Raw genomic sequence first — 14,943 nt, 5'->3', positions numbered from 1 at the left:
TTTTTTTTTTGAGACGGGTTCTCGCGCTGTTGCCCAGGCAGGAGTGCAGTGGCCGGATCTCAGCTCACTACAAGCTCCGCCTCCCAGGTTCACGCCATCCTGCTGCCTCAGCCTCCCGTGTAGCTGGGACTACAGGTGCCCGCCACCTCGCCTGGCTATTTTTTTGTATTTTTTAGTAGAGACAGGGTTTCACCTTGTTAGCCAGGATGGTCTCGATCTCCTGACCTCGTGATCTGCCCGTCTCAGCCTCCCAAAGTGCTGGGATTACAGGCTTGAGCCACCGTGCCCGGCCCCATTTAATTCTTAATAGAAGGAGACTGAAAGGGAGTATAAATCCCTCAAAACAGTTGAGTCTTCATTTTGCTTATAGTTTCTGCTATTCTCATTTACCTAAAAAAAATAAAAATATACCCCATGCAAGAAGAGTGATAGCCAGAATTACACAGAAATAAAGACCTATAGATAGCAAGCATTGGTGAAGATACTTGGGAGAAGGAACTCTTGCACATTGTCAGTGGGAGTGTAAATTAGTTCAGCCATTATGGAGAACAGTGTGGAGGTTCCTCAAGACATTAAAAATTGGCCAGGCACCGTGGCTCACACCTGTAATCCCAGCACTTTGGGAGGCCGAGGTGGGTGGATCACGAGGTCAGGAGTTCCAGCTTGGCCAACGTGGTGAAACCCCATCTCTATTAAAAATAGAAAAATTAGCCAGGCATGATGGTGTGTGCCTATAATCCCAGCTACTCGGGAGGCTGAGGCAGGAGAATCGCTTGAACCTGGAAGGCAGAGGTTGCAGTGAGCTGAGATTGTGCCATTGCACTCCAGCCTGGGCAATAGAGTGAGTCTCTGTCTCAAAAAAAAAAAACACACAAAATAGACCTACAATATAATCCAGCAATCCCACTGAAGGGTGGGTGGGTGGGTAGGTTGGTAGATAAATAAGACAGAACGATAGATAGATAAGACAGATCCACAGGAAATGAAATCAGTATGTCAAAGAGACATCTGCACTCCCATTTTCATTGCAGCTTTGTTCACAATAGCCAAGATACGGAATCAGCCAAAGTGTCCATCAACAGATATATGAATAAAGAAAATATGGTGTATATATTTTTTTTATATATATATATATATATATATAAACAGTGGCATATATTCAGCTTTAAAAAGACGGAAATCCTGGTATTTGTGACAACGTGGGTGAATCTGGAGGACATTAGGTTAAGTTAAACACGCCAGGCACAAATATAAATACCGTACCATCTCACTTATATGTGGAATCTTAAAAAAAAAACTTGGGCCAGGTGCAGTGGCTCATGCCTGTAATCCCAGCACTTTGGGAGGCTGAGGGGGAAGGATTGCTTGAGGCCAGGAGATTGGGGCTGCAGTGAGCTCTGATTGCACCACTGCACTCCACCCTGGGTGACAGAGTGAGACCCTGTCTCAAAAAAAAAAAAAAAACAGAAAAACAAAGCAAAACAAAAAGAAGTATCTGACACCTAGAAAGCAATAAATATTAGCCATTATTATCATCAAAACAGATTTAAGTGTTCTTACCACATAAAAATAAGTATATGAGGTAATGCATACGTTAATTAGCTTGATGTAGTCATTCCACAATGTACACATATTTCAAAATGTCATGTTGTACTCCATAAATATATGCAATTTTTATTTGCCAATTAAAAATAACTTTATGTAGATATCCTAAATTGCTTCTTCCCTTGGCCAAGTAAATCTCATGTCATTTAGAATGAAAAGAATTTCCTCTCCTTTCATATTTCACCTATAAGGCTTAATTAAGTACTTTTGTTCCTGAGAAAGGGACCAAGCAACCCCTCCAGGCCCAGCCCCTTGCTCCACAGTTTCCTCTGTAGTTCTGGAAGTGAATTAAAGCTAACGCCCAAGCCTGCTCAGTGGCACATTGCACTATTCACGCTTAGCCAGTCTTAGTGCTTCCCAGACAACACTGAATTCCAGGACAAATGGAAGCGAGGAAGAGAATTTCAGTAACAAGTGGTAGGTCACGATTTAATGCCTGATGAAATTGAAGCTCATCTCACACCTCACTGATGGATGTTCTGAAATATTCTGGCAGGAAGATGCAGAATGTGTGGCCTGGGGGAGAGGGAATGAAGAAAATGTTTCCTCCATTCTTCTAAAATGAAAGGAGGGGAGCCCAGCACAGTGGCTCACACCTATAATCCCAGTCTCTCAGAGGATGAGGTAGGAGGATTGCTTGATGCCAGGAGTTCAAGACCAGCCTGGGCAATATAGCAAGACAGTAAAAAAAAATTTTTAAAGTAGCCGGGTATGGTGGCACATGCCTGTAGTCCCAGCTGTTAATACTTTGGAGACTGAGGCAGGAGGATTACTTGAGCCCAGGAGTTCGAGGCTTCAGTGAGCTATGATTGCACCACTGCAATACAGCCTGAGCGACACAGCAAGGCCTCGTCTCCTCTCAATCAAATGAGAGGAGGAAAATTTTGTGAAGGAGAAGAACATTTCAGTAATCACAATAAATAGTTGTCCTCTTAAACTAGTTCTTCCTTCAACAAGTAATTATTGATGATCTGATGATCTACAGCGTAACAGGCACAAAGGATACAGTGAACACAATAGATGAAGTCATTGTCCTCATGACATTCACATTCTTTTGGATGGAGATAGACAAACAGACGATTATTAAGGATGATGGAGAAAAAGCAAAGAAAGGAAGTAGAGAGGTGAGACTGAGGTTGGATTTTAGAGGGAAAAGTGACATTAAACAAAACTGAATCACATGAAGGATCCTACCATGCAGAGAACTGAGGGGGAATATCCCCAAGCAAGCCTCTGAAGTGGGGAGAACTTAACCTCAGCACAAATTGAGATATGGTTGGCCAGTATGATTGGAATGGAATGAGCCAGGGAAAATACTCTCTCCAGCTGGAAACTTTATGAGATAGTTTTGGTTACTAAGCATCCTTTATCGACAAGTGGTCCAGTATGCGAGAGATTTTTCATAGACCAGCCCCTGAATATCCTAGAGCCAAATGGTTCCTTTAGATTTCTCATCTCCTGTTGTAATTGCTCTAATCATCAGAGTGATAGTATATAAAGCATTACATTAATGACTGAGTTATTCATTTTAAATTAAAACTGTAAGGCCGGGCGCGGTGGCTTACACCTGTAATCCCAGCACTTCAGGAAGCCAAGGTGGGCGGATCACCTGAGGTCAGGAGTTCGAGAGCAGCCTGGCCAACATGGTGAAACCCCATCTCTACTAAAAATAAATAAATAAATAAATAAATAAATAAATAAATAAAAAGTAGCTGGGCATGCTGGTGGCGCACCTGTAATCCCAGCTACTCAGGACTCTGAGGGCTGAAGAATTGCTTGAACCCAGGAGGTGGAGGTTGCAGTGAGCGGAGATCATGCCATTGCACTCCAGTTTGGGCGACAAGAGCGAAACTTGGTCTCAAAAAATAATAATTAAAGCTGTATATAATTAGTACTGGGGTTGGCAAACTTTGGTAAAGGTCTAGATCGTAAATATGTTTGTCTTTGCTGGCACTACAGTTGCAACTACTTGATTCTGCTGTTGCAGCATGAAAGTAACTATAGAATATGTAAATAAATGGTTATGGCCATATTTGAAATAAATGGGAAGCCCAATTTGGCCTGTGGACTGTAGGTTGTCCATGGACCTATTATATTACATTGAGAAGCCAACAAGAGAGATTATAAAGAATCAGGGGTAGGAGAAGAACCATGACTAAGAGGAGGAGAATTCTAGGAAGGGAGGAAGTGATCAGAAACATCCAATACTTCAGTTAACTAGGAAGAGAACACAGAAGAGGCTTTCAGAAGTAGAAGTTAGGAGACCACTACTGACCATGAAAAGAACAGTTCCCGTATTAAGTCTGTTCATTTTTCACTGGGCCTGTTTCTATGCACATAAAGGGACTGCGTTGCTCGGTGCTTTGTGGTTTACAAAGTCCTCTTGCATGGTCACTACTAACAAAAGCACACTCCAAATAGAACCTTGTCTCCAAGCTCAGTACTTGGACCTCTACATCAGATAGGTCCTCAAACTCAAGTTAGTCCAATGATACCTATCATTAGGGCAGTATGTGCCCTAAAAAGAATCCCAGTAGTTAGTAGCATCTTTGGCAATAGCTACAACCAATTCTTATAGTTGATCAAAACCATAGTAGGCAGATAAAATGTTATAATCTCACTTCTGATTCATCTGTGCAAGGAGATACGGAGCCTCTTGCTACAGAGATAACATGGAATTCAGAAAATGCCCAATAAGCAGCCAGACTGTAAAAGTTTGCAGGTAGTTAATTGCTATTAAGTGATAAAACATTAAAGTTGATGGGTGAGAGGGGGTGAGGGATTTAAAAAACTGCACATTGGATACAGTGTATACTGCTCGGGTGACGGGTACACCAGAATCTCAGAAATCACCTCTAAAGATCCTATCTATGTGAACGAAAACCACCTGCTCCCCCAAAACCACTGAAATAAAATAAAATTTAATAAATAAATTAAAGTAGATGGGGCAAGGAATCTGTGCTATTAAGTAATAAAGCATTATTCAATTTTGAATGTAAATTACTTTGGAAATAAAAGCAAATCATAATACTCTTGAATGAATCATTCATAAAATTATACATTAGATTTTCAGGGTTCAGCATCTTAAAAATAATACAAGTTTTATATGACTCCAAAAGTAGTCCAACTGGATTAATATTTAGAGATACACAGGAACTATTATAGTATTTATTCATTTATACATCACCTAATTCCAAAAATAATTTGTCAACTTATAACTCTTAGAAAGCTAATACAGTTGGTTCTTTGTACACAGGGGTTCTGCAACTGTGGATTCAGTGAACCACAGATCAGAAATATTCAGGTAAAGGGCCGGTGCAGTGGCTCACGCCTGTAATCCTAGCACTTTGGCGGGGGCGGGAGCTGAGGCAGGTGGATTGCCTGAGCTCGGGAGTTTAAGACCAGCCTGGGCAACATGGTGAAAGCCTGTCTGTACTAAAAATACAAAAAATTGGACAGGCGCGGTGGCTCAAGCCCGTAATCCCAGCACTTTGGGAGGCCTAGGCGGGTGGATCATTTGAGGTTAGGAGTTGAAGACCAGTCTGGCCAACATGGTGAAATCCCGTCTCTAGTAAAAATACAAAAATTAGCTGGGTGTGGTGGCAGACGCCTACAATCCCAGCTACTCAGGAGGCTGAGGCAGGAGAATCACTTGAACCCAAGAGGCGGAGGTTGCAGTGAGCCAAGATGGAGCCACTGCACTCCAGCCTAGGCAACAGGGTGAGACTGTCTCAAATAAATAAATAAATAAATAAATAAATAAATAAATAATTGGATGGGCGTGGTGGCGTGCACCTGTAGTCCCAGCTACTCAGGAGGCAGAGGCCTCAAAATCGCTTGAACCCAGGAGGCGGAGGTTGCAGTGAGCCAAGATAGCACCATTGCACTCCACCGTGGGTGACAGAGTGAGACTCTATCTCAAAAAAAAAAATTAAAATATTCAGGGAAAGAAAAAACTGCATCTGCTTTGAATACATATGGACATTTGTTCTTGTCATTTTCCCCTTAAAAATACAGTATAACTATTTACATAACACTTATATAGTATTAGATGTTATAAGTAATGTAGAAATGATTTAAAGTATATGGGAGGGTGTGCATAGGTTATATGCAAGTACTATGCTATTTTATATCAAGGACCTGAATGAACACGCTCAGAATTTGATTTCCATGGGAGGTCCTGGAGCCAATCCCCGACAGATACTGAGAGATGACTATATTATATAGATCTATGATCATTTATATTCTGTTAGGGACTGATGGGGGAGGAGTCTTTTCAGTTAAAGATTAAAAGGGAAATACAAGGGAATAAATAAGATTAAAGGAAATCTTATTTCCTTACTGGCTAAACTTTCCAAGAGTATAATTATGCTGCAACAGTTAGGGCTCACGTGTTAAGAATAGTCAGGAAATCCTGTCTCCAGACGCCTGAGGATTGCTATCTTTCTGTTTGATGACTTGCTGTAGAAATCTTTAGGACCCAAGTTGATATTCTTGTCTCCACCAGACACCAGACTTTGTGTGATTTCTCTATCAGCACTTCCTTCTGTCTCCCAACTACTTGCCATTTTTATATCTGTAGTTCTCTAGTTCTCTAAAGCAAATTTAAATCATTCTGTTCCTTCTGCATGCTCATTGAGGGCTCAGTACACATAAGTCAGGCAAGGAACAATTTATAGCGCTTTATAGTCTACAAAGAATGAAAGCTAGCATATTAGCTAAGAGTTTGGGCTTTTTGAGGTAAATTGTTTAGGTTCAAAGCCCCAACCTGCTACTTACTATCTTTGTGACCTTGGGGAAGATACTTCTGTTTTTTAGGCCTTTATTTCCTTGTCTGTTAAATGGAGGTGATAACTACATCCCTTAGGATCTCTATACAGTTAAAGGAGATAATCCATGTTTAGAACATAGTACATGGTAAGTACTCATAAGTAGCACATGGTAAATGTTAGTTGATAATATAACCAATACTATACTTGATAAAAAGAACTATTCCTCTACAGTATCCCATTTGAATTTTTCAATAATCTTTTAAGGTATTTTAGTATTATCAGCCCCATTTTATAGATCGACCCTAAGGCTTTGAGATGCAACTTGCCCCAAGTCATACAAGCATTCCTGGCAGGGCTAGGATTAGAATTGGGTTGCGTAGGCCAGGCAAGGTGGCTCATGCCTGTAATCTCAGCACTTTGGGAGGCTGAGGCGGGTGGATCACGAGGTCAAGAGATCGATTCCATCCTGGCCAATATGATGAAACCCCTTCTGTACTAAAAATACAAACATTAGCTGGGCGTGGTGGCACATGCCTGTAGTCCAGCTACTCAGGAGACTGAGGCAAGAGAATCGCTTGAACCCGGGAGGCAAAGGTTGCAGTGAGCCAAGATCATGCCACTGCACTCCAGCCTGATGACAGAGCGAGACATTGTCTCAAAAAATAATAATAATTGGGTTGTGTACATAGTTCCTCTAGGGCTTGTAGTTAGACTGGGAGGGAATAGGTTTCATCTCAAAAGCCAGCCCTAAACAGTTGAAATGGTTGTTCGGAGTCCTGTTTTGAGAATTCTCAAAGCAGGTCCTAGCTCATTAAGAAAAGAATGCCTGATGGATGAGCAGTATTTGCCATGGGCTCAGAAACATGTAGTGGGATTGTGTCCTTGCTTTCCTTTTGTGTTTGTTTGTTTTCTCCTAGCTAAAGTTTCTCGTTAATCCAAGGATTTCTTTATAAACAGAAATTTTAGTAATTTTTAATTTTAGTAATTTATAGAATCATTTTAGCCTTGCAGGTTGTCTAGAGAATTGTTATTATTTCTAAAATAGTTTGTAACTAAGGCAGTTGATAGAGGGACAGCTCTTACAAGCTGTTTCTCTGTAATAACTCTTCACATTTGCTATTCTCATATGGGCACACAGATTGAGAAATCTAGTAGTCACCATTTATTTCTAAATTAAGTTTGGACACTTGTTTTAAGTACTAATGGCAGTTTGAGAAGGAATTGAGAAAACCTTATTTTCACATATGAGCCAAATACTAATCTCCTTGAAAGTCAGAGAAGTTGTTTTGGATATGTCAAATAAATACCACTTTATTTATTTATTCATCCATTCATTCATTTATTTTTGAGATGGAGTCTCTCTCTGTTGCCCAGGCTGGAATGTAGCAGTGTGATCTCTGCTCACTGCAACCTCTGCCTCCTGGGTTCAAGCGATTCTCCTGCCTCAGCCTCCCAAGTAGCTGGGATTACAGGTGCCCACCACCACGCTGGGCTATTTTTTTTTTTTTTTTTTGTACTTTTTAGTAGAGATGGGGTTTCACCATGTTGGCCAGGCTGGTTTTGAACTCCTGACCTCAAAGGACCCGCACACCTCGGCCTCCCAGAGTGCTGGGATTACAGACATGAGCCATCACACCCAGCCAGTACCACTTTAAATATACACAAAAACTAGGTTTCTATGGAGTTGGCATATTTGATTCACCCAATTTGGACTTCCTGGTTTTATTTTAGCCAGTGTTATCCCATCCCTTATTCTTGGTCTTATTATGGGGAAGTAGCAACTTATATTTTAAATGTTGACATCACTTAAGTACTGGAAAAGCTAGAGTTAGCTTCTGGGTTCCACCTTCTCTACGGGAAAATGCCTCAGAAAAAAAGCTGGCCACAACTCTAGGTTTATCTCTATACCCAGCTTGGGCTTGGCATTGGAATACTTGGGTAGTCCTATTTCTCAGTATGAACTGCCTTTGGGGAATATGTGCAGACAAAGCTCATGAAGTCTGAGAACTTGGTACTCCATCCCCTAGCTGCAAAGAAATACAGGAGAGATGGTAAAGGAATGCACAATAGCAATTTTCCCAGTTATAATTCTATGGATTTCATTGGACTATTGCAGTCATCTCATCTCCAGTTCTTGCAAAAATACTTCAGGGATATAGAGAATTTCCCACCTCCTCTGGAAGTCCTGGCCATCTTTAGACAATTCTGACAAATTTTCCCTTTTATTTCTACTTCCCGTATAGGATGGCTAAGCAAGAAAGAAAATCTGCCTCTCAGAAAACACTTACATTCCACACTGACTACTGTGGAACTGATCTGCTCTGATTTCTTGAGCTTTATTGATTTAAATTTGAGTTATTTTATTTTTATTAAATATGCCCAGGCAAATAACCAAGGTTAAATAAATATCTGAAAGAGCTTTGTGGGAAGTATAAAACTATTTGGGGAGAAAAGAATTTTCTCCAAAAAAGCTTTCTAGGAATGTAACTTGTAAGAACTCTGAGACACATACTCTCTAGAGAAAAAAATATATATATTTATGAGAAGTCAGGGTCTTTAATCTTTGTAATTAGAATAGATATTGCTCAGTTTTTAAAAATCATGTACTGATCACATTTCAGTTTAAATTACTTTTAAAATTCCATTGTGCAGAGTCAGTCTTTAGGAGTACTTACTGCAAATGGTTAGAGAAAAAAAGCATACTGTTTCTTACAGAATTAATATGAAGTGCTTTACAAGACATAATTCATGTATTTAGTGTTTTAAAAAGAAAAATGTTAGCCAGGTGTAGTGGCTCACACTTGTAATCCCAGCACTTTGGGAGGTCAAGGCGGGTATATTGCTTCAGGTCAGGAGTTCAAGACCAGCCTGGCCAACATGGTGAAACCCCATCTCTACTAAAAATACAAAAATTAGCCAGGTGTGGTGGCACACACCTGCAGTCCCAGCTACTCAGGAGGCTGAGGCAGGAGAATCGCTTGAACCCGGGAGGTTGCTGTGAGCTGAGATTGCACCACTGCATTCCAGCCTGGGTGACAGAGCAAGACTCTCTCTCAAAAAAATAAAAAATAAATAATAATAATAAATAAATATAAAAAATGTCGACCAGGCACGGTGGCTCACGCCTGTAATCCTAACACTTTGGGAGGCTGAGGCTGGTGGATCGCCTGAGGCCAGGAGTTCAAGACCAGCCTGGCCAACATGGTGAAAGCACGTCTCTACCAAAAAAACAAAAATTAGCCGGGCATGGTGTTGAGCACCTGTAATCCCAACTACTCGGGAGGCTGAAGCAGGAGAATCGCTTGAACCCAGGAGGTGGAGGGTGCAGTGAGCCGAGATTGTGCCACTGCACTCCAGCCTGGATGATAGAAGCGAGACTCTGCCTCAAAATAAAATAAAATAAAATAAAATTTCATTCAAAAGATAATCTTGTTTTGTTTATTACTGTCTTTTTAGGTGATATAATCCAAACATCTAATATAAGTATGTTTTTCAAGCAGTTCTCAGCTCTAAACTCCTTTTGTAACCTCCCTTTCCCAAATGGAAAGAGTTCATTTTCTGAGCAGAATTTTAGTAGTTTTTGCTGGAATGAAGAACAACAAACATATTATAGATTTAGGCTTTTATACCTCTTTCATACTTCATGTTTGATCTTTCAGTCTTTTCCTGAGACTTCACTTCTGCCTTTGTTAGTAAAGCCTTCTCTCTGGGAGTTTTGTTAAATCAAAGATACCTTATTATTCTCATAAAATTTTATCTGCCACGTTGAAAATAGGAGTCCCTTTGCCCTTATCATTTCATGGATATGCATTTAGTTATTTTTGGTTGTTTCAGACTGACCCCAATTCTTGGCATTCAGAAACATTCTCAGGAAGGTATGGTGTTTACACGGTTTCTAGACACCCTGCTTGAAGAATTACATCTAAAGAATGAAGACCTTGAAAGTTTAACCATCATATTTAGAACCAGCTGTTTACCAGAGTGGTAAGTTGGATTGTGTTTTATTCTGATTTTTATTCTTCATTTGTTGCCTACGTGGATTGGCTTTTTTTTTTTTTATTATTATTGGAAATTATAAAAACCAAGTACAGACCTCAAGATGCCCTCAGTTTGCTAAGGAAGGACATGGTATCCCTTAGTTCTCAGCTGCCTCAGTCATTTCCTGTCTACTTACTTTGTGCCCCATATTTGTTGCATTCCTCTCTTGTAGGCTACAACAGTTCTGTTTTTTGCAGTCCAGGAAATGCCACATTATCAGTTTCATACTCAAGCATAGGCTATCCCACATGTCCCATCTGATAAGTCTCTTCCCAGGAAGTAGCAGTTTACTTCAACCCAGCTACTGCAGTGATCCATTGGGAACATCCTCATCCTACTGCCTCTTTCAGTGAAATCACCCCCTACTCAGCCAATACCTTAGTCATTTCACGTACAGATAAGCAGGTGAATTTACAAGTCTGACTTTGTTGAATCCTAACTCTGTTCTGAGATACACAGCCCTCTCCTACTATCCCAAACCCTTTCCTCTTTCAGAACTGCCCGTCAGAATATTCCCTTCCATGTCCTGGCTTAATCATAACTTTCCATCTATTCCTTCCTTCCTTCTCATTTCACACAATACCAAAGTGTATGCTCAGATAGGTACTGATTTAATGTTATAATTGAGGGAATTCATCCTAAACTACCAGTGAGATTCTCTCAGGGAACGTTTTCTTTTTTCTTCTTTTTTTTTTTTTTTAACATTTTTTAAATTATAAAAGCAATACAAAATGTTGTAAAATAAAAGTTAAGCAATACAGATTGCAGTAAAAGGAAAATTCCCCCTCCACCTCTGCCTCTAATCCCATCTCTTTCCCAGAAGCATACTTGATGTCTGTCATTTAATATTTCTTTTTATTTTTTGAATTTTTATAAAACAATCTTTTTTTTTTTTTTTTTTTTTGAGACGGAGTCTCACTTTGTCACCAGGCTGGAGTACAGTGGCGCCATCTCAGCTCACTGCAACACCTGCCTCCCGGTTCAAGCGATTCTCCTGCCTCAGCCTCCCTAGTAACTGAGACTACAGGTGTGCACCACCATGCCCAGCTAATTTTTGTATTTTCAGTAGAGATGGGGTTTCACCATGTTGGCCAGGATGGTCTTGATCTCTTGACCTCATGATCCACCCGCATTGGCCCCCAAAGTGCTGGGATTACAAGTGTGAGCCACCGCACCCGGCCTATAAAACAATCTTTAACCAAATCTCTAAATATACAGGAAGGATATTTGAAAGAGGTGGTTTTGGTGATTAAGAAAGAATACCGGACCGGGTGTGCAGTGGCTAATGCCTGTAATCCCAGCACTTTGGGAGGCTGAGGCAGGCGGATCACCTGAGAGGTCAGGATTTCAAGACCAGCCTGGCCAACATGGTGAAACCCTGTCTGTACTAAAAATACAAAAATTAGCTGGGCATGGTGGCAGGTACCTGTAATCCCAGCTACTTGGGAGGCTGAGGCAGGAGAACCACTTGAACTCAGGAGGTGGAGGTCGTAGTGAGCCAAGATTGTGCCACTGCACTCCAGCCTGGGTGACGGTACAAAACTCCATCTCAAAAAAAAAAAAAAAGGAATTAGCACTGTAATTGCCCCCTAACTTATACCCAATGGTCTTTTCAAGTGATCCTGCTACTCTGAGGACACTATATAGCAAAGGCTTTTACTGAAGGAGTGAACTTGGGTTGGTTTGTATAAGCATAGCATTCAAAGGCCCTTAAAGAATATGGAGAGGTTGGAGGTTAAACCAATCATACTCCTCAGTCCATGACATCCTTTGTACATTGGTTGAAAGGTTTCTTGGCTGGATGCAGTAGCTCATGCCTAAAATTCCACACTTTGGGAGGCCAAGGTGGGAGGATCGCTTGAGCCCAGAAGTTCAAGACCAGTCTGAGCAACAAAGTTGCCCAGTTTTGTAGAGATCCTGTCTCTACAAAAAATTAAAAAATTAGCAGATATGGTTGCCTACAGGTGGGACCTGCCTGTAATCCCAGCTACTCCTGCTGAGGCAGGAGGATTTCTTGAGCCCAGGAGTTTGAGGCTGCAGTGAGCCATGATCACACTACTGCACTCCAGCCTGGGGACCAGAGCAAGACCCTGTCTCAAAAAAAAAAAGAGGTTTCTATTTCAGACTGAGAGCAAACAGTGCCTAGCCAGAAGTCCTTCTAAACCTGCTATAATGAATAGATATCCATTAAAAATCATTTTAACTAGCATATTTTAAACTTGTACATAAACAGATGGTGTTAAAGTAGTTTTAAGGACTTTCAACAGTAGATGTTTTAAGTGGACTTAATAGTTCCCCTATGATCATTATTTATTTACATTGTTCATTTGCTTAAGTAATCCAAGGTAAATCTTGGCCCAGATTACTTTGTCAGTATTATAAAGGATTACGAATGAATAGCCCTTATTACATAATTTTCCATATGGGAAATGAAGATGGTTGTGAGTGGAAGGATAGAAGGTTTTTTGTTTGCATGATTTTGGTATGCCATGGTAAATTCATTTGAGTCTAGAGATTTTAATATCTAGTAACCTTTTCAAGATTACTACCTAGTATATTAATATGCTTTCAGCTGTGAATAACAGAAAAAAAATCCATTTCCAACTACCTTTTGTTAATGTGGTATATTAGTTAACTTTTGCTACTAACAGATTTTTCCAAAAAAAAAAAAAAAGATGTTTGTGGCTTAAAGCAACAAACATTTTTTATGTCACAGTTTCTATGAGTGAGGAATCTAGGTGCAGTTGAACTGGGAGCCTCTGGTTCAGGGTCTTTCCTGATGTTACAGTTAAGCTATCAGCCAGCACTGTGATGTCACCTGAAGGCTAGAATGGAAGATCTCCTTTCAAGCTCATTCAGGTGGTTGTTGGCAGGAATTGTTGGCAGGATCGCGCTCCTTACAGACTGTTGAACTCAGGGTCTCAGTTTCTCACTGTTGTCTAGAAACCTCCCCTAATCCCTTGCCCATAGGCCTCTTTAGAGTGCACCTCACAACATGGCATGTGGCTTCCCTCGGAGTGAGCCAGTGAGAGAGGATACCCATGATGGAAGCCACAGTCTTTTTGTATTAATATCTAATCTCAGAAGTGACATCCCATCACTTTTGCTGCGTTCTATTAGTTAGAAACTACTCAGTAGGTCCAGCCCATACTCAAGGTGAGAGAGAGGATTATACAAAGGTATGAATACCAGGAGACAGCAGCCATTGGGGGATGTCTTAGAAGCTGTCTACTAGAGGGGCAAAAATGTTCAGTAGGCTCCAGTTTTATATATAGCATACCACACTGTCTTGGTGAGAGTCTTGAACTTCATGCTGATTGAGGACACCCCTGAACCAATTCATGGGGTCATGGGAATGCTGTGACAAAATCATTCTGGCAAAGGGTGAGGGAAGGAGCTAACGAAATCATTCTGGTCAAGGATGAAGGAAAGAGAAGGGCTTTTCCAGTTGACCTAGATCAGTCAAAACTTAGCCCTCAGGTTGAATATGAAACTCAGTCTATTCCACTCAACTGTTGTTGGGTAGAATATACATAATGGGGAAAAAATGGAATGAATATTGACAAGACATATAGTGTCTACAACAGCTAGTAAAATACTTTACATATTTTTTGTCGTTTTGTTTTTTGGGTTTTTTTTGAGATGGAGTCTTGCTCTGTCACCCGGCCTGGAGTGCAATGGTGCGATCTCGGCTCACTGCAATCTCTGCCCCCCGGGTTCAAGCAATTCTCCTGCCTCAGCCCCCCAAGTAGATGGGACTACAGGTGCATGCCACCATGTCTGGCTAAATTTTTTTTTTTTTTTTGTATTTTTAGTAGAGATGGGGGTTTCACCATGCTGGCCAGGTTGGTCTCAAACTCCTGACCTTGTGATCTGCCTGCCTTGGCCTCCCAATACATGTTTTATTCAAAGTGTCCTTTTTTGCTTCACAGATATATTCCATGAAGACAAAATAGAAGATGAACTTCTATTCACCGTTTCTGGAATTCTAGCCACCATGATGGTCTGGTGGTGACTGATAACTAGCTTTATTCCAAGACAGACCTTTACCTCTTTAAGTTTCAACCTCCCATCTCCCAGTCCCTCAGTCTCCAACTGCAGACGATGACCTCCCCAGATAGAGGAGAATCATTACTCCAACAAGGATAACCAAGTCTTTGCATCCCTAGCTACAAGGCATAGTGTTTTTATTTGAAAATGAATGTTTAAGTATTAAATTGAAACTTGAATGAATATTCAAGAAAATATAATGATGTCTACTTTTTCTGGATGATTCCAGCCATCATATCAGTTTGCCAAAAAAATTGAGAAAATTACGATTTTGACCTCCCAATCTAAACTCTAAATTCTAAAGATCAGTAAACAATTAGGTCAATAAATGCAATTTAAGATGAAGCCATTTGCAAGTCTAGTCCAAAACAGGAAAATCCCAGAACTTTCTGGACTCAGGGAAATGTTTTAAATGGAATCTGTAGTTTGTTTGCAAGAGAGACAATTTCTTTTTTTTTTTTTTTTTTTTTTTTTTTTT

At 40.5% G+C, this 14,943-nt stretch overlaps 1 protein-coding gene across 4 annotated transcripts in view; it reads left to right on the top strand.

Moving 5' to 3' along the window:
• Positions 1 to 14,669, top strand: part of RPAP2 (RNA polymerase II associated protein 2) — a 93,997-nt gene extending 79,328 nt beyond the window's left edge. For all 4 annotated transcript variants that reach the window (XM_023230995.2, XM_023231002.1, XM_023231001.1 and 1 more), the window contains 2 exons: positions 10,212 to 10,361; positions 14,348 to 14,669. In XM_023230995.2, coding sequence (XP_023086763.1) covers positions 10,212 to 10,361; position 14,348 — 151 coding nt within the window. In that variant the 3' untranslated portion in view covers positions 14,349 to 14,669. The remainder of the gene's footprint in view (positions 1 to 10,211; positions 10,362 to 14,347) is intronic.
• The last annotated feature ends 274 nt before the right edge of the window (positions 14,670 to 14,943 follow it).

This window comes from Piliocolobus tephrosceles, chromosome 1 (genome assembly GCF_002776525.5).
Source record: "Piliocolobus tephrosceles isolate RC106 chromosome 1, ASM277652v3, whole genome shotgun sequence".
NCBI lineage: Eukaryota > Metazoa > Chordata > Mammalia > Primates > Cercopithecidae > Piliocolobus > Piliocolobus tephrosceles.
The sequence above is the reverse complement of the archived record's forward strand: the minus strand, read 5'-3'. Positions and strand labels throughout refer to the sequence as shown.